General features: G+C 42.6%; 1 protein-coding gene across 1 annotated transcript in view; it reads right to left on the bottom strand.

Moving 5' to 3' along the window:
* PAPSS1 (3'-phosphoadenosine 5'-phosphosulfate synthase 1) overlaps positions 1-24,843 on the bottom strand; it is an 87,731-nt gene extending 62,888 nt beyond the window's left edge. Inside the window, exons 1-4 of the mRNA XM_063458371.1 lie at positions 24,551-24,843; positions 15,967-16,081; positions 14,761-14,996; positions 7,254-7,392 (exon numbers count right to left, since the gene is read on the bottom strand). Coding sequence (XP_063314441.1) covers positions 7,254-7,392; positions 14,761-14,996; positions 15,967-16,081; positions 24,551-24,610 — 550 coding nt within the window. The 5' untranslated portion in view covers positions 24,611-24,843. The remainder of the gene's footprint in view (positions 1-7,253; positions 7,393-14,760; positions 14,997-15,966; positions 16,082-24,550) is intronic.
* Positions 24,844-25,349: the final 506 nt, after the last annotated feature.

Raw genomic sequence — 25,349 nt, 5'->3', positions numbered from 1 at the left:
GTTCAGTTGTGTCACTTATTTATGTATGCAGTCAGAGAAAAGATATATATTTTTTTCTAATATTTACATTATATGTTTCCAGTAGGAGTGGGAGATTATCCACTAAATTGCTCTAATAAACTGGTCAAAGGTTCACCATAACACCTACTATAAAATCAGGAAAACCACAAAGTATAGGGGTACCCAGGAGCTAATATCCAGGATTAATAGGATTATGAGCAGATAAGGCTCAGAAAATTAAATATAAAAGTAATAAATAATTACATAAACATAAAGTTAAATTACCATTATTTATCAACTGCACTTTTGGTATGAAGGTTTAGTGCTATTGAACCCATTTTATTTTAGGTTTACGTCTTTTTTTTCTACTTCGAGTTTTATTCTTCTGAGCTTAATGGCCTCATCATCCTATTAATCCCAGATATTAGCTCCTGGTCACCGTTATACCTTGGTATTTAAGGTTTTCCTCAGAAACAAAGATATAAAATGTAGATACGATTCCCATTATATATTTTTTATATTATCCATGTACATAACAGTGCAGTGCAGATCCAAACTCCACATACTACAAAGGCTAGGAAAATACATTATGCAAAGTCATTTATTAAATGTTTTAATCTATACATTTGCTGGTGATTTTGACAATATATTGTATAGACTGATGGGTTTATTTAATAAACTATTAATATTCTGGAATTCCAACAGAATACTGCACATTTCAGACTAATATTCTTACTGACAAATTATTATAATTTTTGTAGGTGTGATGGCCATATGGAATACTGAATCCCTCAAATGGAGAGTAAGTTAAAATCCCAGATTGCCTTGTAGACACCTCTTCCTTCCTGCTCTCAGTTAGCTGTTAAGTCAAGCAGAGTAGAGAAGCACAAGGGTCCAGGCAGGTGCAAAATCAATAAGTGCCAGCACCTTAAAGGACCACTCTAGTGCCAGGAAAGCATACTCGTTTTCCTGGCACTAGAGTGCCCTGAGGGTGCCCCCACCCTCAGGGACCCACTCCCGCCCGGCTCTAGAAAGGGGAAAGGGGTAAAAACTTACCTTTTTCCAGCGCTGGGCGGAGAGATCTCCTCCTGCTCTCCTCCTCCGATCCGCCTCTTCTCCTCCCCGTCGGCTGAATGCGCACGCGCGGCAAGAGCTGCGCGCGCATTCAGCCGGTCACATAGGAAAGCATTCTCAATGCTTTCCTATGGACGCTGGCGTGCTCTCACTGTGAAAATCACAGTGAGAATCACGCAAGCGCCTCTAGCGGCTGTCAATGAGACAGCCACTAGAGGACATAGGGGGAAGGCTTAACCCATTCACAAACATAGCAGTTTCTCTGAAACTGCTATGTTTATGAAAAAATGGGTTAACCCTAGAAGGACCTGGCACCCAGACCACCTCATTAAGCTGAAGTGGTCTGGGTGCCTAGAGTGGTCCTTTAAGGAGTTTTGTTGACCACACAGTTCACAGGAATCTATGATGTGTAGGATAAACTATACCCATTAGCATAGACAAAAGTCACATAAAAAGAGCGCAGAATACTAGATGGGAATGACTGCCCATAGAACTTTCCAGGCACGGAATGACTCATATGATTCAAATCCAGGACACTGGATACCAAGAAGCAGAGATGGATTAAAATTTCTCAGGGCCCTGGGCAGGATGCCAGATTGGGGCCACCTCCTAAAGCCATTGGCTTTGTTTCTGAGTGTGTGTGTGTGTGTGTGTGTGTGGAAGAGGCTGAAAGCTATACGAGCGTTAAGCTGAATGTGCCCGTGAGGTGCCTAAGTGTTATGTGTCTGTGTTCCGGCACGCAGTTAATGTCTGAGTGCCAAAGGACCACAAGGAAACTCTTAAAGAGGTCTGCACTGAATACTGGTGCAGACCACAATGCTCTCAACAAAGTGAGAGGCCACAGGGTTGAGTATGGAGATCTACTGATCCTTCTGCTGACTCAAGGAGTCCAGGAGTGCAGCCACAGGTCCAGGCTCCTGCCTGAGCCAAGGCCCATGGTGGCCACCTAAACTGCTAAATGCATAATCAGGTTCTGCCTAGGACTCTAAGAAATGTATGCTCACCAATCCTTATGTAGATGCAAGCAGAAACAGACTTTCTGACCAGTTAATGTTAATAACTGTCACAGAAACATTTCCATCGCAAAATTCAACCTACAAGTGCCCTGTCAAGTCCAGATGTCTTAACAGGACCTGAACTAGAAGGTCCAGCCTTTGAAGAAGAGGTAAAGTTTCCAACCTGAACATCATGATAAGATCCACGTTTTGCAAGACCACACAGGGGCTATGAGTATCACTGGCACATACTCCAAACAGATCCGGGCCACAATCCTCAGGAGTATGGAGAACAGGGGAAACAGGTCAGGATGTAATCTCAAAGAAGCACAAGCACAACCAACAAGGCACTTTTTGAGTCCTGGTACCAGGCACAGTACCATAAGCTGATAAGTCAGAACAGCATTCTCCAGGAATCTGTTCCTGTTTACCAGTCAAAGAGGGAAACACTTCTATATGGCGATCCCAATCCCCAGGTGAAACAACTGGTGGTCGAAAGAAAGAGAAAGAGAAAAAAAAAAAAAAAAAAAAAAGCATCCCAGTTGTCCGTAGGTAAGACCACGACTGAAGTAAATGAAAGATCACCCAAGATACATTTATTTATAAGATCACCACAAGTGGAAACTTCCACAATGCACCACACCCAAAGTTGCAGGTGATAAGCAGAAAACCTGGTAGTGACTGGGAAGATAAGCATCCTTTAGATCCACAGTGTTCTGAAAGAAAACTTTTTAGAAAGGTATGGACCAACCCTCAGTGATTCCATCCTGAAGGTTAGAACTTGCTGGAAGCTGATCAAGGATTGTAGTCTAATCTGATTTACTATAGGGGAGAAAAAACATTATTGTAGGCTGCAAGCAGGCAGATTTATCCAGAGGTAGCAAGAACAGAGAATATGAAACACGTAGAGTGGGCAAAAAGTCTATAGCTTGCCTTTCAGCTAGTTTCTACTCGTGTCCCAAACAAGTTTTTGCTAACTTCAGCTATAACCGAGAAAACTTATACTAGACCAACATTTTGGCAAGTTCCCTCTGCAGCACCTCCAAATGATTATTTGGGCCTTTTCAGTGAGGTGTAGCCAATACAACACTAGGCATAATGAAAAAGTACCATATCTGAAGTACTCAACTTAGTAGACCATAAGCAAATACACTGTATCAAAAAACAAACCATATAAGAACACACAGAGTGGGCCAAAAAAGCACATTTAACCCTAAAAAGAGGAGCATCAGAAGCTTTGACTTGGAACCCTGGCCACTTAATCAGTTCTTGAAAAGGGCCCTACGGAGGACAATTTGAAAAGCAGAACAGTTTCAGAACATCAATAGAAGCAACCTTGAGAAGAAGAGGAAGGAGAGAAAAAAATTTAGCACTGCCTTGTGCTCTCAGCCAATGAGTGCTGCCTTATGCTTATCTCGTAGCAGAAGCTTCCTGCAGCAGGGAAGGCAGCAGCCAGCACCCAGCAGGCAGGGCCGGATTAACATAGGGGCTGATGGAGCTGCAGCTCCAGGCCCAGGCCCATGGAATAGGCCCATTTAAAAAATTAAAAATTTTTTTTTTTTTTTTTTTTACACACTACTCTTAGGTTTGCCATCTGACTGGTATTTTACTGGTTTGCCACCTGACTGGTATTTGAGGCTGCCTGGCCATGCCAGTATTGCAGTTTTGAGGCTGCCTGGCCGTGCCAGTATTGCAGAAATACCGGCAATACAAATGCAGGTATTTTTCTCAGAATAAATGGAGATTACTCTGCAATACCAGCACCGGCCAGTAGGGGTCACTGTGTGTGGAGAGAGGCAGGGATAGGAAGTTACAGCATATTCCTGCCTCTCTCTACTACTTACTGATCCGTGGGGGAGCAGCAATACAGCACAGAGTCCAGACAGCAGCTATACAGCTCAGGTAAGAGAGGGGTGGGGGGAAAGGCAGCAGGGACACATGGGGACACTGAGACACTAGGGGACACTGAGGCACTAGGGGACATATGGGGACACTGAGCCACTAGGGGAAACAGACACTAGGGGACAAATGTGGAGACAGACACTAGGGGACACTGAGACACTAGGACACATGGGGACACAGACACTAGGAGACCTGGAAACACTGAGACACTTGGGGACACTGAGACACATGGGGATGCTGAGACACATGGGGATGCTGAGACACATGGGGACGCTGAGACACATGGGGACGCTGAGACACATGGGGACGCTGAGACACATGGGGACGCTGAGACACATGGGGACGCTGAGACACATGGGGACGCTGAGACACATGGGGACGCTGAGACACATGGGGACGCTGAGACACATGGGGACGCTGAGACACATGGGGACGCTGAGACACATGGGGACATTGGGAGACACTGAGAAATTTGGGCACAGAGACACTATGTCCCCATTTCTCCCAGTGTCGCTAGTGTCTCACTGTCCCCAAGTCTCCCAGTGTGCCTAGTGTCCCCATGTGTCCCCAGTGTCCCTATATGTCCCAGTGTTCCCATGTCTATGTCCATAACTATCCCCTTGTCTCCCAGTGTCCCCACGTGTCTGTCTCCCAGCCAGTGTCCCATAGTCTCCTGGTGTACCCATGTCTCTGTGTCCCTAGTGTCTTAGTGTCCCAAATGTTTCAGTGTCCCCATGTCTCCCAGTGTCTGTGTGCTTAGTGTCTCAGTGTGCCTAGTGTCCCCATGTCTCCCAGTGTCCCTATATGTCCCAGTGTCCTCATGTCTATGTCCACAACTGTCCCCATGTCTCCCAGTGTCTCCAAGTGTCTGTCTCCCAGCAAGTGTCGCCAGTGTCCCCTAGTCTCCCAGTTTCCCCTAGTCTCTCAGTGTCTGTGTTCCCATGTCTCTGTGTCCCTAGTGTCTTAGTGTCCACAAATGTTTCAGTGTCCCCATGTCTCCCTAGTGTCTCAGTGTCCCCATTTCTCACAGTTTCCCTAAATGTCTCAGTGTCCCCATGTCTCTGTGTCCCCCAGTCTCTCAGTGTCCCCAGTATCCTAGTGACATGGGTACACACTGAGACATTGGGACACTGGGAGAAATGGGGACACTGAGAGACTAGGGGACTGGGCGACATGGGGACACTGACACTGTGATACATAGGGACACTGAGACACTGGGTGACTTGCGAGACTGAGACACTGGGAGCAATCCATCTATACAGCAGAATCAAACTGTGAGTAGTCTGTTGGTTATGTTAAAGAATTTTCTCTGATGTCACTCCTTGTGATTATACAAATGATTAAGGCTGGTATTTTTTTCCAAGAAAGGTGGCAACCCTAACTACTCTTCACATACTCTTGTTTAAAGGAGCACTATATGGTCAGGAACACAATCATGTATTTCTGACCCTATTATGTTAAAACCACCACCCTGGCCCCTTCTTGCCTCCCTAAGTATAGTAAAATATAACTTGTATTCAAGTCTGCAGCTGCTGGCTCTGCCTCTGAACTGACTGTCTGCTGACATCATCAGAAGTGGTGGTCTGAGCAAATTACAATACTTCCCCATAGGATTGGCTGAGACTGTCAACTATGCAGATCAGGGGCAGAGCCAGCACAAGTCCAACATAGCCCTGGCCAATCAGCATCTCCTCATAAAGATAAATTGAATCAATGCATCTGTATGAGGAAAGTTCAGTGTCTGCATGCCGAGGGTGGAGACACTGAATGGCAGTGCTGCACACTAGGCAGTACTGCCCCAGGAAGCACCTCTAGAAGCCATCTAAGGAGTGCCCAGTGGAGTTATTTTCTCTGAAAAGAAAGTGTTCACTGCAAAAGGCCTGGATGGAATTATTCTACTTACCAGAACAAATACAATAAGCTGTAGTTGTTATGGTGACTATAGTGTCCCTTTAAGTTTGGAAGCTTAAGAGGGATGTATGGGAACAAAACTTGTGTGGACTGGCTGACAATAAAATTAGTTTGGGTAATGCAGACATTGGTCTCTCTAACACTGTGGCATGTCCCCTTTCTTCTACACTCACTACATACACCTTTTCTCTGTCTCAGACTATATACCAGGAACTTCTGCCTGCTAGTAAGAAAGTAAGGAGACAAGTGGACATGTGAGTGCTAGGGGACCGTCCTTAGAAAGCATGGAGTGAGCGCATTTTAGGATGCATTTATGTCAAGCTCAGGGTGCTGCCTGCATAGTATGCCCTTAGTTGGACAGCCTGCAGGATTGGCTGGCAGCCTGGCATGCATTCATGCCAGGCTGTCCTTCAAATTCTTTGGACAGACATGCCCCCTTTTTGGGAGGCATGACTGTTTTAGTGTTTTTGGTCAATAAGATCCCGTAATTAGGCCCATCATAATTGTCAGCACCAGGCCCAGTGTGCTCTTAATCCGGCCCTGCCAGCAGGTTCCAGGTACGTTGTCAAACCATGCTTTAAAAAAGTTTGACTACTTACTCTGAGAAGGCACCAGGATACTCTAGAATCACTATTTACTATTATCATTATTTTAAAGGAACACTCCAAGCACTATAAATCTCCATAGACAGCTCTGCATGACAGGGTCTAGCACAGTGGAGCCAACAGAAGCTCCTCACTGTTACTTCAAGCTTCACAGAATAAGGCAATGGGTGCCTGGGGAACACTAGATAAACTATCAAATCATTAGCAAATAGTATGTCTACTTATCCTAGTAGTGCACCAAGGCACTCCAGTCACCATAACCACTAAAGCAGGTGGTAGTGGTTATGGTGCATGGATTGTTCCTTTGAGCATACCAATTTGAATGATCAATTAACTGGACAATTAGCAATATATTGTCACTTCTTTTTAAATTAATCTATTAGCACTGGCCCCATAAGAGTGTGTGCGTATTTTCATATTAACCTCCCATAGGACTTTTATAAGTGATAAGTTTCGCAGTTACTGCACATTTGCATGAAACACACTTATCATACGTGGTCGCTTGTTATGAAATACCAAGAGGAAATTGAGTCAGTTCTAGGTTGGTAAAAGAGATATATCTATTACCAGTGAATTGAACGACTGCAAAATTCAAGTCAAAACAGCAAAAACTTAAATATTCTCCAACTGAGTAATTGTGACCAACATTTTGAACCTCCATTGTCAATTCTCCAAAACTTACTGTTTAGCAAATAAACAAGACACACCACTTCTAGAAGATGTGTTGCTTAAAAAGGCTTTAAAAAGCTTCCCAGATAACTCTTACCTTTGATTTCCCCAGCTCTGGCCATTTTGTAGAGACCTTTAACATCTCGCTGCTCACAAACATACAAAGGGGCATCCACAAACACTTCATAGAAAGGTAGACCAGCGGCCTCGTGTATTTGTCGAGCATTGTTACGATCCTTGAAGTGAAAAAAAAAAAAAAAATTACATTTTTTTTTAATCTGGATAACAAAAATATTTCATAAGAAATGTGTTTTATTTTGGTTTAAGAGTAATGAAAGAAGACTAAAAGCCAAAATTACAGGGTGGTAGACAACTACCGTATTTTTCGCTCCATAAGACGCACTTTTTTTCCCCTCAAAAGTGAGGGGAAATGTCTGTGCGTCTTATGGAGCGAATATGAAGCTTTACTTACCTGTCTTGTAGAGTTTCTCGGCAGCACAGGGCGCACCGCGGTACTGAAACTTGAATTTCATGTTCCGGTTTCCGGCGGGACTGAAAGGAAGTGGGCACTCAGCTCAGTGTGCGCACTTCCTTTCAGTCCCGCCGGAAACCGGAACATGAAATTCAAGTTCCAGTACCGCGGTGCGCCCTGTGTTGCCGAGAAACGCTACAAGACAGGCAAGTAATTATGGGACAAGGGGAGGGGGACAGTATGGGAGAGAAGAGAAGACTATGGGGAGGGGAGGGGGGATGGGATGAAGACTATGGGGAGGGGAGGGGGGATGGGATGAAGACTATGGGGAGGGGAGGGGGGATGGGATGAAGACTATGGGGAGGGGAGGGGGGATGGGATGAAGACTATGGGGAGGGGAGGGGGGATGGGATGAAGACTATGGGGAGGGGAGGGGGGATGAAGACTATGGGGAGGGGAGGGGGGATGAAGACTATGGGGAGGGGAGGGGGGATGAAGACTATGGGGAGTGGGGGTGAAGACAGGGGACAGGGGAGAAAAAAAATATTCTGAACAAACTGTCCCATAGTAAGAAACACTATGGGACAGTTTGTTCAGAATATATTGTTTTCTGGGTTTCTTCCTCTAAAAACTAGGTGCGTCTTATGGTGAGGTGTGTCTTATGGAGCGAAAAATACGGTAATCTCTCTTGTTCTGCTGGCCCTTGTCCCATAATGAAATAACTTACAGCACATGGGGATCATTATGGGACAAAGTGTCAAAAACAGCTATTGCTTTCTAAATAATTAAAAGTAACAAAAAAAACAACAACAAAAAAACATTTGTTTAAATTATTTCCCTTAAAGAAGAAAAAGTGACTTTGTAATAATGTACCAACTATAGTAAAAAGAAGAAAAACAAAAGTGTCGCTTTTTATTGAATCACAGCAGACCAATTGCATACCCCCACCAGTATCGGGATCACGGAAAGAGGATGAGTCCACCCATATTACGGCCAGTTCAGCCCGGTGTGAATGCATGTCATACTGTCTGCCAATCCAGTAGGCCAGTACACTTAGGGCACACCATGCAGGGAGCACTGAGTCAGTACTTTCTGCAGAGACCTACAGCTTTACGTGTAGCGTGAGTGCATCTAATGATACGCTCGCACACCACTTTTTGGGGGACAGTTATCTGGTGTGCCCAAAATCATGACACCAGGGGATAAAGTCAGAACAGAACCTGAAAGTTGGATTGTCCCACTAAAATCATGAAGGTTGGGAGGTATGCAACTGGAGAGCATGCTTCAGTCAGACATAACAGTCTGTGTGTGCGCTTCACAATCGTCACAGTCCTTATGCTCTTCTCCATCAATCTCATGTGGGAAAAAAAAAGTGTTATTCACTAAAATGTGAATTGTCATGTCAGAAACTCAAAGGAAATTAACGTTTCAAATGTTGGAATAGAAATATTTGAACGGACACCACAGCTGAGAATTTTTCCAATTCAACCATTTTGGCCTAAAATATGAAATTCACTTTAAAATGATTTTTTTATTCATACAATAGCACAGTGGTTCCCAAACTTTTTTTTTTTTTTTTTTTTTAATAATTCTTTGAGTGCAGAGTTAAGTATACGTTTATAATTCTTTGAGTGCAGAGTTAAGTATACGTTTATAATTCTTTGAGTGCAGAGTTAAGTATACGTTTCAGCAATTTTACATAGCTTTAAAGAAAGGTTGACAGCGTTTCACTTAGCATAGTCATAATGTGCTGCACTTTTTTTTTTTTTTTCTTTTTCTTCTTAAAGGGACACTGTAGGCACCCAGACCACTTCTGCCCATTGGAGTGGTCTGGGTGCCAACTCCCACTACCCTTAACCCTGCAAGTGTAATTATTGCAGGTTTTTTTAAACTGCAATAATTACCTTGCAGGGTTAAGTCTTCTCCTAGTGGCTGTCTATTAGACAGCCACTCGAGGGAACTTCATGCTCTATAGCACAGGTTTTCTGTGCTAGAGCGTCGCTGGACGTCCTCACGCTGTGTGAGGACCTCCAGTGTCGCTCAATTCCCCATAGGAAAGCATTGAAAATCGCTTTCAATGCTTTCCTATGGGGTGCGCTAATGCGCATGCGCATTAGGTCTCCTCGGCCGGTGGGCGGGATCAGTCTCATCCACCAGCCGACGTAGGCAGAAGGTGGAGCGGCGGGGGAGGAGCAGGCAGCGACGTGGGACATGTCGCTGCCTCAGGTAAGTCACTGAAGGGGTTTTCACCCCTTCAGCAACTGGGGATTGGGGGGTGGGAGGGACAGGAATCCTGCAGTTCCAGGAAAACTGATTGTTTTCCTGGCACTGGAGATTCCCTTTAACATGAGTGATATCAAACAATTTAAAACAGGCTTTTCCACATTTTCTTTTGTATGCATAATAAGAAATAGCTTCCATGTGTGCGTTTCTGAGAGGAGTTTTGTGTGTGTAGTGTCTCGAGGTGCTAGGCTCTCAGGTGTGCTCTTGTGATGTGAGGGAGAGTCAACTGAGGTTCTGCATGGAGGGTTGCAGTGGCATCTCTTTTGTATGTGTGGTGTTTTATAGGATTCCCCGGTGTATGGGGTGTCAGTTGCCTAGTGGCTGAGATGTTGGAGTGTGTGGCTGGGTGTCGTTTGGGGTGCCAGGACGTCTGGGGGGAGATGTGTGTCCTCCTTTTATGTGTGCCCCTAACCGAGGGGGGTGGCGGGGAAGGGGGGTTGGTGTGTCAATGTGCCTCGAGATTCTAGTCTCTGCGGGTTCTAGCACTCTAATAGAGCAGTGGTCTGAAGTGTGTGTAAGAGAGAGCTAGAGAGAAGAGAAATCAGGAAAGAAAAAAAGAAAAAAAAAAAGAACCAAATATACAATTGCAACTTTAGATCAAAACATTTATAACAACTCGTGTTGCGTTTTAGCCCAGTTGTTTTTGTTCAGGTGCCGTGGCCACAAGTATTGGCATCCGGCTCTCGAGATGAAGGGGGTGACTTGAGCAGGGTCCCATGTCCCCCTTGGGGTGGTCGACTGTGGGTCCTGATGGCTGCCTGTTAGTCCCAGTGCTTGGAGGAAGGCCGGTGCCCCTTCTATCGACATAAGTGTGTGGTTAGTTCCGTTGCGGATTACTACAGGAGTTCCTGGGGCCCCCCAGCGGTAGGGTATGGCTGCAGATCTTAGTTGAGAGGTAACTGTGCTCAGTGATTTCCGCCAGATTAGAGTATTTTTGGTGAGGTCTTGATAGAATGTTAACGTGGAGTCTTTGAAGGTCAGGGGTGTTTTATTCTTCAGCGCCATCATGATCTGGTTCCTATCTTGTGAGGTTAAGCAGCGAAGAATAACGTCTCGTGCCGCTCCAGTTGGTGTTTTAGGTGTGCCCATAACACGAAACACTCCATCCACAGCCATCTTTTTGGCTGTTGTGTGTGGCAGTATGGATCCAAGTAATCTGCGTGTGTAATGAGGGAGTTCCTCTGCGGTCACTGCAGCAGGGATTCCACGGATTTTTATGTGGTTCCTGCGCGGTTTGTCCTCCGGGGCTGAGATTTGGTATGTCAGTGTGACTTGGGTGTTTTGCAAGTGTTGTACTGTCTCTTTAAGGGCTGAGATGTCTGTTTTGGCAGCTAATATGTCCTTTTCAGAGGTTTGTACTCTGTCATTTATGGCCTGTATGTCAGTTCTCAGTCTCTGAGGTCGGCTGTACATACTTGCTGAATGTCGTTAAGCAGGAGTTTTAAGTCCTGTTTTGTTGTGGGAGCAGTCCCATCTGGGATGTCAATTGGATGCAGTGGACTTGCCTGAATGGGTGTTGTAGCTCTCTGTCCATCCTGTGCCAGATTCCCCTCATTCTGGTCTCCAGCAGGAGCCTGCTTAGGCCGTGCAGGCTGTCTCAACATGTCCCCTATATCTCTGCTGTCAGCCAATGTATTAGGTTTTTGGGAGCGTCGCCCCATTGCCTTCCGGTGTTCCGGTTGTGGTAGGGAGGTTAGTGGCTCTGATCCCAGCGGGGGGAGTACGGTGCTGCCGCAGAGGAGGGCCTCCAGTCCCAGGCTTAGGGGTGTGCTGTAGGCCGCGGTTTTTCGCCCCGTTTTGAGAGCCTCGGATTGTGAAAAAAAAGGCATCTATCGATGCGGTTCGGCTCTGGGGACCCAGCTCTTCGTGCTCCTCTCCCCTCCTGCTGTGGCTGCCTCCTCTCCCTTCCGTAATGTCTCCCTGCATGATGCTGGGAGGAAGGGACAGGCTATCACTTCCTCAAAGCGGGCCAACATTACAGGTGCCCGGTCGCAAAGGACCACGGCACCCGACCGGGCCCTGTTTAGTAGTAATGTTTCCCCGGTGCTATAATGACTGGGGAAACATTCTGCGGCACACCTGTGTGCCTCTCGCGGCGCCCCAAGGCACCACGGCACGCACTTTGGGAACCGATGCATTAGCAGATAACCCTGAGTGTGTGTCTTTCTCTGAGCAGCAACAGAGATGGCCTGCTGCTCACTAGATTCACACAGATTCTCTTCAGACTTAAAGGATCCCTCTAGGCACCATAAACACATCATGTAAACAAAGTAGTTATGCAGCCGAGAGTCACTCTAGTGCCTACAAGTATTGAACCGTTTTTCAACAGTTTAACACTGAAATCATGCCCCCTGTCACCATCCTGGCTTCCTCTTTGATTTTGCTCAACAAATGCAGCCAAATATTTATATAATTGAAAAATTACTCTACAAGGGGAAAGCAGGGCTGCCATCAGAAATTGTGGGGCCCCTGACACAGCTTAAGGTCTGGGCCTCTCGGGGCCTGCCCCCAAGTCCGCCCACGGGGATGCAGTGTGTGTACTGATAGTGGTGTGTGTATAGTTAATGTAGAATGTGTGTAGTGGATGCAGAGCGCGTGTGTATAGTGGATGCAAAGTGTGTGTTTGTAATGGATGCAGTGTGTATAGTGTATGCAGATTGTACATTTGTGTAATGTATGAGATGTATATTAGATGTGTGTGTTTGTGTAGTGGATGTAGTGTTTGTGTGTATTAGATGTGGTGTGTATAGTAAAGGCAGAGTGTGTATAGTGAAGGCAGAGTGTGTTTTGGTGTAGTAGATGTAGTGTGTGTATAGTGAAGGCAGAGTGCGTGTGTATAACAAATGAAGTGTGTGTTCTTGTGTAGTGGATGTAGTGTGTGTGCATGTGTGTGTATAGTGAATGTAAAGTGTGTATAGTGAAGGCGGTTTGTGTGTATTAGATGCAGTGTGTATTGAATGTAGAGTGTGTGTTTGTCTAGTGCATGTAGTGTGTATATAATGAAAACAGAGTGTGTGTGTGTGTAGTGTGTGTATATAGTGAATGCAGTGTGTGTTTGTGTAGGTATGTAAAATAGAGGGGGTGGGCATTTTTTTTTTTTTTTTTTAAATATTACATTTTTTAACATTTTATTTTACTGCTTCTTACCGGGCCATGGAGGGAGGAGATCACATTCCCTTGTGGTCCGGTGGCTTGGTGCTCTGAGTCAGCCATTGGACTCTGTAGAGGGGGCCAGCAGCACACTCACTTCCCAGCAGCTTCCCTGTCTAACGCTCTCGGCCTGCGTCCCGTGGTAACCTGTGGCAACGCTCTGACGGCCGCGGGGCTCGTGAGATTTAGACAGGGGAGCTGCTGGCAAGGGTAGACCGGCGCCTGAGAACCCCACTTTAGTGTTAAACTATTTAAAAATGATTTCATATTTTAAGGTAAGGATGTGTTGAGAGACAACTAGCACAATAACCACTAAAGCAACATGATACAGTTATTGTACCCATAGTTTTCTTTTAAATGGACATTAAAGTCACAAAAATGTTAGCATAATGATGCAGTTTGGATGTATAGATCATACCCTTGCAATATCACGGTTCAATTCTCTTCCTTTTAGGAGTTAAATCACTTTTGTTTCTGTAGTCTTAGGAACACCTGCCCTGACTGAGTCAAAACCTGCACATAATACAAATGGTTTCATTTTCAATCAGATGTGACAGCTTTTAGAAGTTTTTATCTCCTGCTCTGTAAATTGAACTTTAATCACACACAGGAGGCTCCTGCAAGATTTACCAAGCTATTAACAGAGCAGGAGATAAAACATTCTAAATTAAGCAGAACGAGCAATAAATGATGCTTAAACATTAGATATCTTTTTACAGGAAGTGTTTCGGATGGTTGTGCATGTTACATGCAGGGAGATGTGACAAAGGCTGCACACACAACATGATTTAACTTCTAAAGGCAGATAATTGAGCAGTGAGACTGAAGGGGCATAATCTATAAACCCAAACTTCTCCACTAAGCTAAAGTTGTTTTGGTGACAATAGTGTCCCTATAAACTTCCTTTATTGCACAGTTTAATTTAGAATCTCCTAACTCCTGCTCTGTTGATAGCCTCCTAGTCACTGCAGGAGCCTCCTGCTGTTCATAAAATTCAATTTACAGAGCAGGAGATAAAAACCATCTAAACATCTGGCCTAAAATGAAACCATTTTATTTAAAATTGAATATGGCAATAATGGAGCAGTGAGACACTTCAGGGGCATTATCTATACACTAAAACTGCTTCACTAAACTAAAGATGTTTTGATGCCTATAGTATCCTCTACCCTGTCAGAAGCCTGGTGACCTCTCTTCATAATCTGCCTGCACTAACTTGTAAACTGTTGAATATATTTTCTCTACAATTCATTGCTTCAAGCTGATCACTGGAGAAAAAACTGGCTTGAAATGTTCATAGGTAATGCCAGGGTGTCAGCCGAGGAGCTGCTAGTTTAAAGAGAAAGACACAGAATAAAAAGGAAAAATACCAATTATTTAAAAAAAAAAAAAAAAACTAACTATATATATGAAAATAAATAGTGAAACATTGAAAAAGGGGTTTGTGATATGGGTCAGAGTGTTCCTTAATTGGCTGCAACAATTCCCTTTAATACCGTGCTCCATTAGCTTCAGCAAAACAAACCAAAAACATTTTAAATGATTCATCAGAGTTTCAGAGGTCATCTATAATTTACACAACAACTCTGGAGACTTATTTATTTGTATAGAAAAGCAATTATTAGTAGTTTGCATTGTCTAGCAGCACACATCTTGCGTTTGTTTACGTTGCGTGAAACACACCAACACTCAGTCATACCTTGGCATAGGGAGAAATAAAACTGGCAATGCACACAAGACCAGCGTCTGCAAACAATTTAGCAACTTCTGCAATCCGTCGGATGTTTTCTTCACGGTCCTCCTGTGTGAACCCAAGATTTTTACTGAGCCCGTGGCGTATATTATCACCATCCAAAGTATAGCAAGGAATTCCATGGCATACAAGGTACTCTTCCAGGGCCATGCTCACGGTTGTTTTTCCAGCACCAGAAAGACCTGGCAAATATAAAATGTATAATTGGCGACTGGAAGAGCCTACTTGCTAGTAAAACTCTTCTAAGCAATGTAGTATGTTCTTCCCCTAATTTAAGATTAAAGGTACAATCCCTCATCCTTTTCTTTTTTGATAAATGAATAGAAACATTTTAGATCGTTGATAGATTTAAGTTAGTTTAAATTAACAATATAAAAAAAATTGATATCTAGGATACAATGTGAATACTGTCGTCAGTTTTATGCAATGTTCTCATATTTAAAATATCTTTGTTATGCCTATAAGGTTTTTGGTTTGTTTTTTTAGTGTTAATCTTTGTTTTGCATTCCTTCAAATGCTTTGGTTACAATTGTGATATCCTCAATGCATGACCGATTCTGTATTACATAGCTCCTTTCAATAAACAAATCAAATAAATAAACATTTGTAAAGGTATACTCCGGGCATCATTACTTTCCAAAACAACAAAGTGCTCTGTGCATTTAAGGTGCTTAGAATTAAGTGAGTGTAACCAAGTTACTACTACACGATGTGATTAATTGCAACTTTATCAGAATTAAGTTATTAGCGTGCAAGGAGGTCCAGACGCTGGCTTACAATAAACAAGCGATTTAACCCCTAAAGTCTTCAGTCCAGCTACTTCTGTTTGAGTCCTAGGCTTCAATCAGGAAGATCCGGATTGGGCGCCACAGTCTATAAGTAGCTCACCATTCACGAAATGGAGTAAAAAAAAAAAGAAAAAGAAAAAGATAAGTGCCTCTGAAACTTGCTGATTGAAGCCTCAGGCTTGAACAGAAGTATCTGGGCAGAGCTGACTCTCACCAGACTGAAGAATTTGAGGTTAAACTGTATGGTTTAACCCAAAGGTAAGCCAGTTCCCAGATAACGGACTCATATCTGTAACAATATGTTTGTGTGATTCTACCTGTTCTTGTATGCACAGCAAAATATCAGATTTATGATCAACTTTACCTGTAAGCCAAACTGTGCAGCCACGAAATCCACTTCTTGTTCCCAAAACCTGTCCTCTCTTGTTCCTACTGACATGATGAGCTTGATACGTAACATTCGTGGCCCGCTGCTTTCCCTGTACAAATGAAAGAAATTAGTAAACAAAAGTAACAAAGATATTTCAGCTAATGCAATGAAAACGATGGACTTTCTTTACAACCCAACAGTTTAACAGTTATTTTTCTTACGTGCAAACAAAAAAAATGACTGCCCATGTATTTGCAATAAACATAGAATGTCCCTTCAAAAGGAATATTCCAATGAAATCTTCCAAAAATCTATTTGGTTATTTTGAACAATAAATAAATAAGTTAATAAATACAATTCTGAATTGTTGCCAAGTCACTCGTCAATAAATAACCATGCTTGTCACAATCAAGATCCTGGATCTTATAACCCAACTATGACTTAGGCACTGTTGTCCAAAGAATGTACTTCACATATAACTGAATAACCCCCAGTAATTCTTGAAGCACACCTTATTAAGAATCAGAGAGCTATGTCTTTTAAACGAACATTACAATTGCTCAAGATTCTCAGTAGTTTTACTTCAGCTGATAAAAGCATGACTTTTACACCCGGAATTCCAACAGAAATATTTTTCAGCTTAATAAAGAGCACAAATGTCACCTTGAAATTAGCACACAAGTTGAACACGTGAGTAGTTTAAGAATTTTAATTTGTGATGTATTCCACTACCACATAAAATCAGCTGCTGATATCACTTTACTGAAATGACTGAAATACTAGTTTCTAATGTTCCCAGGATTTTTTACTTGAACATAGCTATTTCTACAACTGTATAATCTACATGAAGATAAAAAAGCCATGAAAAGAACCTTGCTAACACTGAAATATAAACTCTTCATAACATGAACATCCAATAATGAACAGACATTTATATATGTAATATTTATACATTAAGTATACATGAATATATATTTACTATTTATTCCCAAGATTGATGAGAGATGTACTACAGAGAAGTACATGTAGCCATTTTCATCTGAAATAGAAGATACCTGGGACTTAATTCCCACTAATTCCAACAATAGTGCTGTCCTTTCAGTGATGTACTCCCCTGACCTAGTCACACAAAGGGAAAATGAGAGGAAAAACCATATAATGTAAATCTGTATAAAAAGTATATAACAATTTGGGACAGAAATGTATCAACCCACATGGATACATGGGGATATATGGTTTTCCTCTAAGTTTCCCTGTATATGTTTATTCATTGTTTGAGTTCTAAATCATTTTGGGGTAAGTCATACTCCTTACTTTAGTATATAGCGCTCCACTCCTATAGTTAGTATAGGTTTAAGTCTATCTCAAACCTTGCCAATTTGTTTGTTGTGCATGCTAATTTGTAGTAGGTGAGAGTATTGTAGCAACTTCTCAATTTTATCCTATTTACAACATTAAGCACACTATACACAGCTACTGTTTTTGGTTTATACATTACCTCAACACTCTACACTCTTATTAAACATTATCCCCTACAGTACTGTAGCACTTATACTAACCCTAACCTAGAAAAATATAATTCACTGGAAAAGATTCATAGTAAAGCATGTATTGGGGAAATACATCTGGAGAGCTTCATATACCCCTTGATGTACAATCTTGTGGTTTATTATGATGTTTTCTGAACCCCTCAAATGCATAATTTTTCCACAGTACATGGCTCACCATTACATATCATATATGCATATACTTGTGTATACCTTACTATTATTTAAATAAATATAGAACTGGCATGTTAATGGGACATGCTAGCCATTAAATTAATCAACATGCAAATTGTAAAGAATCCTGCAAGTATCCAAGAAAAAGGTGTGCATGGTAATTAATGCAGAACAATATACAACAAATATCTCTTAAAGAAAAACTAGAATATAAAAAAATATCACTCACACTTTAATGTACTATATAGAGAGTACCATTAAAAGGAATAAGGGCAAATGGATAATACATTATAAATACATAGTCCCTTAGTACACCTTTTATTGCAGCTGCTGGAAGTGGAATCTACAGAATAATATTTTGTTCAGAAAGTACAAATACAGATGCATGTGTGAAGACACAGTACATGATTCTAACATTATTTTACAAACAGCCCCGAAAAAGTGTTTCTTGTTGCCCAGAATTTCAGTTTAATATCTGTACCATTACAGTTCCTCATAGTGCATACCCAGAATCCGTACACACCCTTAATGATCACATAATAAACATTTCGATGTTACACAGTGTACACATAGCAGATTTATTTGATATTAAACAGTTGACACCACAATACCAAGATGAGGTCAGAGGGCTCAACCTATTCACACTTGTTTGTCTCCCCTCAACACAAACTATCATCAAAAATAACACAGGTCACATGTAACATTTGTAGCATGAGAGTGATTTGTACCATTCAGGTTAGGGCTTCAAACAGTAAACTGTAATTATTAACTATCTTCACATGTAATAAAATCTTATGATTAGATATGGGTTTAAACATAGATGTTAAGTTTGCTATCATTGAAAGGGATTCTATCGGTCCCTTCAGTACCAGCCTCTCTCCGCGCCCCCCCCCCCCCCCACCTCGGTGCTGAAGGGTTAAAACTCAGTCACTTAACTGAATCCAGCGCCGATGTTCCTAGTGCAAAAGGGACACAGCACCCAGACCACTTCAATTAGCTGAAGTGGTCTGGGTGCCTACAGTGTCCCTTTAAATATTAAAATGTAGAGAAATGTATTATTCTCCAAATGTTATGTACACCTTACCATAACAAATTGTATTCACTTGAGAGTATATCTAGCAAATAGCTATTTTGTTGAATTTTTTATTTTATTTTTTTATATAAAATCAATCACAATCAACACTGTTTTGTTAAATGCCTCTGTTCCATTCTAGGCTTTGTTCAATCAGCATTGTTGCCAAGGATGGCTGTTCTGTATAATTTTACATAGCTGCTTGGGCATACAAATGATTTACTGATAATAGTTGCAACTAAGCCCCATAATCATTAAAGGGACACTCTGGAAAATGGTTGTAGTGCCTGGAATCCCCTGACACTGTCCCTCTAAATAAAGTGTAAAAAAATAAATAAAATTAGAAAAACTCATCCTATCTTTAGCACGTGTCAGGATCCTTCAGCCATATATATGGCAATCTCCATAATCATCACATCCTGCTCAGAAGCAGGTAAGACCTCAGAGAAAATGTGTTGGTTTTCATACACTGTCTGACCCAAGGTGAATGTATATGGCTGAAGGATCCTATCATATACTAAAAGGTACGGATGTGTTTTCCTCATTTTTGTTTTTCAATACACTTCATTTAAAAAAATACATTATATTTCCTTTGAAAATTTGATGAAGGGATTATTATGCTAAAAATTGTGTTAAAGTGACGTCCTCTAACTTGCTTTGAATAGTTTATCTCTAAACGAGAGTCTCAGGCAGCCCAAACACATCAGTGCTCACTGGGCTAATGAGGAAGCATTATAAGCCTGAAAAGCAATGGACAGTGGGCGGCGATTGGCTGAGAATATCAGCTGACTGCTCTCAGCCTATCACAGCTCCCTATTGCTAGTAAAAATTGGTACAGATTTGAATGGATGTAATCTCTGCCTTAGCCATACCTCCAGTGGGAGGGGGCGGCCTGTGAGCAGGCAGGGACTCGCATTCAGGGTTAAACGGTTTAAAAATGGTTTATCATTGAAAGTAGGGATGGCTTCTGAGGACTCTAGGAACTATCACCACTTCACTGAAATAAAATGGTAATGCCTAGGAAGTCCTTTAAAAGTTTTTTGTTAGAAAGACGGTCTTTGGAATTGCAAATGCTCACTTCCAGAAAACAGAGCTTGCAAATTCTTCCATGTCTGCAGTAGCATACAAACTCATTGATAGGAGTTGGAATGCAAGCCAAAAATTAATGCCCAGCTCTCTGACAGTCAAAGCAAACATGATGTTCTAGGTAACAGCTCCTGCATTCTTACACTACAAACACTTCATTGTTTATTAAATACCTGGGGCCAAAACTCCACCCTCGTCCCTTTTCAGAAAACCAAAATGATGAGAATTCAAAAGATAAAATTGCTTGACAGGCGCACAGTCGGATTTGCCGGTCCAATACAACATGTCTCAAGGAGCATTGGGGACGTGCAGGGCATGTGCGGCAACTACACGCACATGCATCCAATCAAATGTGTCTTATACAAAAACTTTGAATTCAATGCTTTCCTATCAGTTGCATTTGGTCACATGACAGAGTTTTCACTCTGTCATTGTAGAGGAAGCGTCTTTAGTGGCTTTCAGTATCACAGCTACTGCAATGTTTTTAAATTGCAGGGTTAAAGCTACAGGAACACTGCACCCAGACCACTTCAATGAAATTAAGTGGTCTGGATGCATTTAGTGGTCATTTATTGAATGCCGATTTGCTTAAAACAATGGCTTGTGAAATCCTATGAGTTACAATGAGTGCCCAAAGTAAATTTCCCCACAGTAGGACAAACTGCAATCAGCTCCTATTAGACTTCCTTAAAGGAACACAAACATGTATTCCTGACCCTATAGGGTTAAAACCACCATCTAGCCCCCCCTGGGCCCCTCATGCCTCCATAAATATAGCAAAATCTTACTGTATTCAAGCCTGAAGCTGTTGCTTGGCAGGCTATTTGCCTCAGAAAAGCAAGCTGTCTGCTGACATCAGCAGAAGTGGAAGCCTGATCCAATCACAATGCTTCCCCATAGGATTGGCTGAGACTGACAAGGAGGCAGATCAGGGGCAGAGCGAGCATGATTCAAACACAGCCCTGGCCAATCAGTATCTCCTTATAGAGATGAATTGAGTCAATTAATCTCAATGATGAAAGTTCAGTGTCTGCATGCAGAGGGAGGAGATACTGAATGCTTGGATGCATTTTAGGCAGCCATTACCCAGGAAGGATCTCTAACAGCTATCTGATGAGTGGCCAGTGAAGTTTTCACTAGGCTGTAATGTAAACACTGCATTTTCTCTGAAAAGACAGTGTTTACAGCAAAAAGCCTGAAGGTAATGATTCTACTCACCAGAACAAATTCAATAAGCTGTAGTTGTTCTGGTGACTATAGTGTCCCTTTAACAATGAACAAAATCTATAGTCACCTTTAAAGGGATACTATAGTGCCTGCATCTCCCTTCTCTCGCGCCCCCCTCCTCGGTGAATAAAGGGGATGTCAATGCCATGCCCCCTCAGACATCCCGCGATAAGTGGGCGCTAATGCGCATGCGCATTAGACCTCCCCATAGGAAAGCATTGAATCAGTGCAGAGCATGAGGATGTCCAGAGTCAGATACCGGATCAAAGGTCCGTTTGGATCCAGGAAGAGCCTCCAGTGGCTGTCCGCTATCATACTTCAGGCAGAGAGATTAAGCTTTCTGTACGCGCTTAATTGATTGCCGACAGTGATAAGCTGACAATCTCAGTTAATAAGCTAGTCCTTATCAAAAGAGAGTTAAAAAAAAAGCTCCTGCTTAGAAGCTTCACGCTCTCCCTCGTCAGATGTGGAGATGGGGAATGTTGCCTGGCAAACCTCATGTAGGAAGTTGAAGCATTATAAAAATTATTTAAACTACTTACAATGGACAGACTAAGGACAATCCTAATACCATAACCCCTACAGTAAACTTTAGTGGTCATTGTGCTTGGAGTGTTCTTTTAATTCCAAATCTATTGTATTAAAATGGCACGGTCACAAAATATGTCATCAGAGGTGTGCTTTCTCTCTCAACAATACAAGAGTCAGGTCTCACAATGAAATCAGGCCCAGGGTTTCTCAGGACAACACATGTGTTTCCAGCCTAGGTCAGCCTCTCAAACAATGGCCTCTGATGCTAATAGTGACAACTTGGGTTTCATATAATGGACCCGGTGAACGAGGACGACAAGATAATAAATTACCCCATTGTGTTCCCTGCTCTGGCTTGGATACGCAAACTACATAAATCATCAGCCTGACAGATTAGGGTGCCAATTTCAGGAACTATATCAACAATTCTAATGTAATTTTTATTATGCATACAATAAATATATATTAGATCAAAATCTACTCATTTACATGCAATAGGTGCAAAACAACTTCATTCATTAAATCTGAGTTTTAACAGGCACCTATGTGCAGGCTTACTCGCTCAGCTGAGAATGGTGTAGAACTAAAATCGATATTGTCCAAGCTTGAATAACACCAAATATGGATTTTTATTTTCCAATTCAGCCATTTTGGTCTACAATTCCCTTGCTAAGCAATTTGATATTGGGAGTAAGTAATGGGAAGCGGACTATCAAAGTTATTTACTAAACCAGGAATAGCTGTGAATTTGCCAGGAAGTAGGCTAAAATATCCTACTTGGACAAAGAGGTGGATTTGAGAATTATTCCAGTATGGTTTTGTACAATCAGAATTTGAAAATCCGCAGTGAATTCCCAGCAATTCGCACTTGAATGAATAACACTATACAATAGGGCTTTGCAAGGTAGCATGGAGGTGGCCACGGGAACATGGAGGCGTGTGGCCAAGGGATTGTGGAATGAGTGAGTGTCGGGCACACGGACTGTATAAGGAGAAGCCCCATGAGGGTTGATGGAGCGAAGTGGGTGGTAAGTATAGCGCTCGTGCTAGGGGTTAAATGCAGGTTAGGGTTAATTGCAAGACAGCTCGCGCTGGCAGTAACGGCGGCAAGCTCGCGACCAGGGCATGAGCTCTGATTGGTAGATAGCAGCGCGAGGACAAAATAGTGGAGGGAAAAATAGGGGTATAAATTAAAGGGCGCCAAAATTGCCTCAGCTTGTGCCAGACAAATCCGAAGGTTGGCTATATATTAAAAGATTTAAGCTGCTGTTCCCACCCACCCTCCCCCCCCCCCTTTTTTATTTATTTTATGTCGTGACCTTATTATGGGATGTAAGTCGCCCTCCTGGTCATCACAGGCGGGTGGATTTGGTGGATTTGGTTAAAGAGATATTTATGGCTCCTGGCTTTGGAGGGGGCGGAGCCTTGGAAAGTGGTTATTTGATATGTTGGTTTTAAAAGTTATGGTTTATTATTATTCATATGGTTATGGTTTAATTGGAAATATGAAATCCGTAATAAAGGTCCACGGCCATTCTCCAAGGTGTATCACTAAAGTTATTAAATAAACATTTTGATTGAAAATTTGCTTGTGTTTATTTATTTATGTTTCACTTCGATTGCAACATTCAAACCTCATGTGCCTGAGTGAGAGACTGTGTGTCAGTGTGTGTCTGACAGTGAGTGTGTGTCTGTTTAGGTAAAGGTGTTCGCATGGGAAAGGTGTTTTTTTACTCACCTTTTTTCCCACCCCATGCCATCTGAGAGGTTACTAGGCAGCAATATAAACACTGCCTTTTCTCTGATAAGGTACTATTTACATTGAAAAGCGTATATGTACAAGCTATAGACACCAGAAACACTACATTAAGCTGCAGTGCAGTTCTAGTGACTATAGTGTCCCTTTAAGAACTGTATTTTTGTCATTGAAAATTACTGTTAGTTTTAGGGGGGGTGAGGGATTACTCTTTTAGCTGGCTCCTAGATTCCAAGCAAATTAGTCAAACTGTATTAAGCAAAAACCTGTAACAGCGTCACCAACACAGAAGAAATGTAGAACACCCCAAACGAGGAAGTTCTGTTACAGAGAAGGACAGTCAATTCATAGATCAACTACGTACTTATGTGTGTGAAAACTCAGATATGCTATCATTTAAAATAATCAGACAGAATATTGCCAAATAAGAATTACAGTCTCAGAGGGTTTACTGTAGTCTTCCACCAGGTTACACAAAGCTGACACTGAAGTGGGTTAAGTGACGTCTGAGTCTAAATAATGCATCTCTTATAGCACATGAAATATTAGACAGTGGGAAGCTGCCAAGTGCAAGAGAACATGGTGTATGAATGAAATGACTTATTCTGCTCTCCACTGCCAATCATATAATGCCACATCTGCAGCATGCAACACTCCAGACAAAAAAAAGGGTAGAACAGACAAAAATTACAATAATTGCACCCACTTAAAATGTATACTGACCAATTAAGGAAATCACCTAGAAAACATGAATGACTGTAAGCAGCCAGCAGCATAGGAGAGGGTGAGCTCTCCAACATCTATCCCCACTATCCGTGCTAACATTCCATCCACACTCAGCCACACTATCCGTGCTAACAATCCATCCACACCCACCACACTCAGCCTAACATTCAATCTACACTCATTCACAATATTCAGGGCAACATTCCAACTCCCCTTAGCCACACTATCCGTGCTAACATTCCATCCACACCCACCACACTCAGCCTAACATTCAATCTACACTCATTCACAATATTCAGGGCAACATTCCAACTCCCCTTAGCCACACTATCCGTGCTAACATTCCATCCACACCCACCACACTCAGCATAACATTCAGTCTACACTCATTCACAATACAACAACATTCCATCTCCCCTTATCCACACTAGCCAGGCGCCTACACTCAGCCCTACTCACCCAGTTTTGCAGCTTTCCGCTCAGCTTCACCTTCTTAGTCCTGCTCTCAGTGATGTCCATGCTCGCTGTATACCGCAGGGATGCAGGCTGGCTGGGATACTGAATGTGATGTTGCAGTTTTGGCAATCTAAGAGATCGATAAGTAAGGTATAATGTAGTAGACACTCTAATCGAGATACCCTATCAGAAGGGGAGTGTCTGCTGATAATCCGCCCCAATCGCCGGCACGGTAGACCTGGCCTGAACGAGCCGTGCGGCTGCGCAGAATCGAGGAAGTGAGGCAAGCGCTATACCTCTGTCCTCCCGGAGCACAGGAAAAGGAGGGTTACAGCCGACCCTCACTCTGTGAATGGTGGGGAGGCGGGTCACAGCAGCGCCTCGCTGTATGGCAGACTGAGGTGGAGAGTTGACACTCATATGTGATACTAGCTGGGTTCTGCACTAAAATCAGGACTTTAGAGCATAAAATCCCAATATCAAAACATATGGAACAATTATGTGCCAGCCATGCTTTTAGTTAAACTAATCTGGCCTTATAGGAACACTATGGAGTTAGGAATCTGTATTCCTAATGCTATAGTCTCTCTAGGGCCATGCTAGACCATCTGGTGCCCTAGGCAAGACCTGCTATCTACACCCAGGGCCTGATTAAGATTCCATTGGGCCTGGTGCTGACAATTATGATGGGTCTAATTACCATGGGCGTCCGCATGAATTTTTCCAGGGGGGGGGGCATAATTGTAATTACATCCATGCTCAGCTCCTTTTTGCAGGGCCAGACTGGGGCTACAAAGCAGCC

Source organism: Pelobates fuscus, chromosome 6 (assembly GCF_036172605.1).
Source record: "Pelobates fuscus isolate aPelFus1 chromosome 6, aPelFus1.pri, whole genome shotgun sequence".
NCBI classification, from domain to species: domain Eukaryota; kingdom Metazoa; phylum Chordata; class Amphibia; order Anura; family Pelobatidae; genus Pelobates; species Pelobates fuscus.
This window is presented reverse-complemented; position numbering and strand designations above follow the sequence as displayed.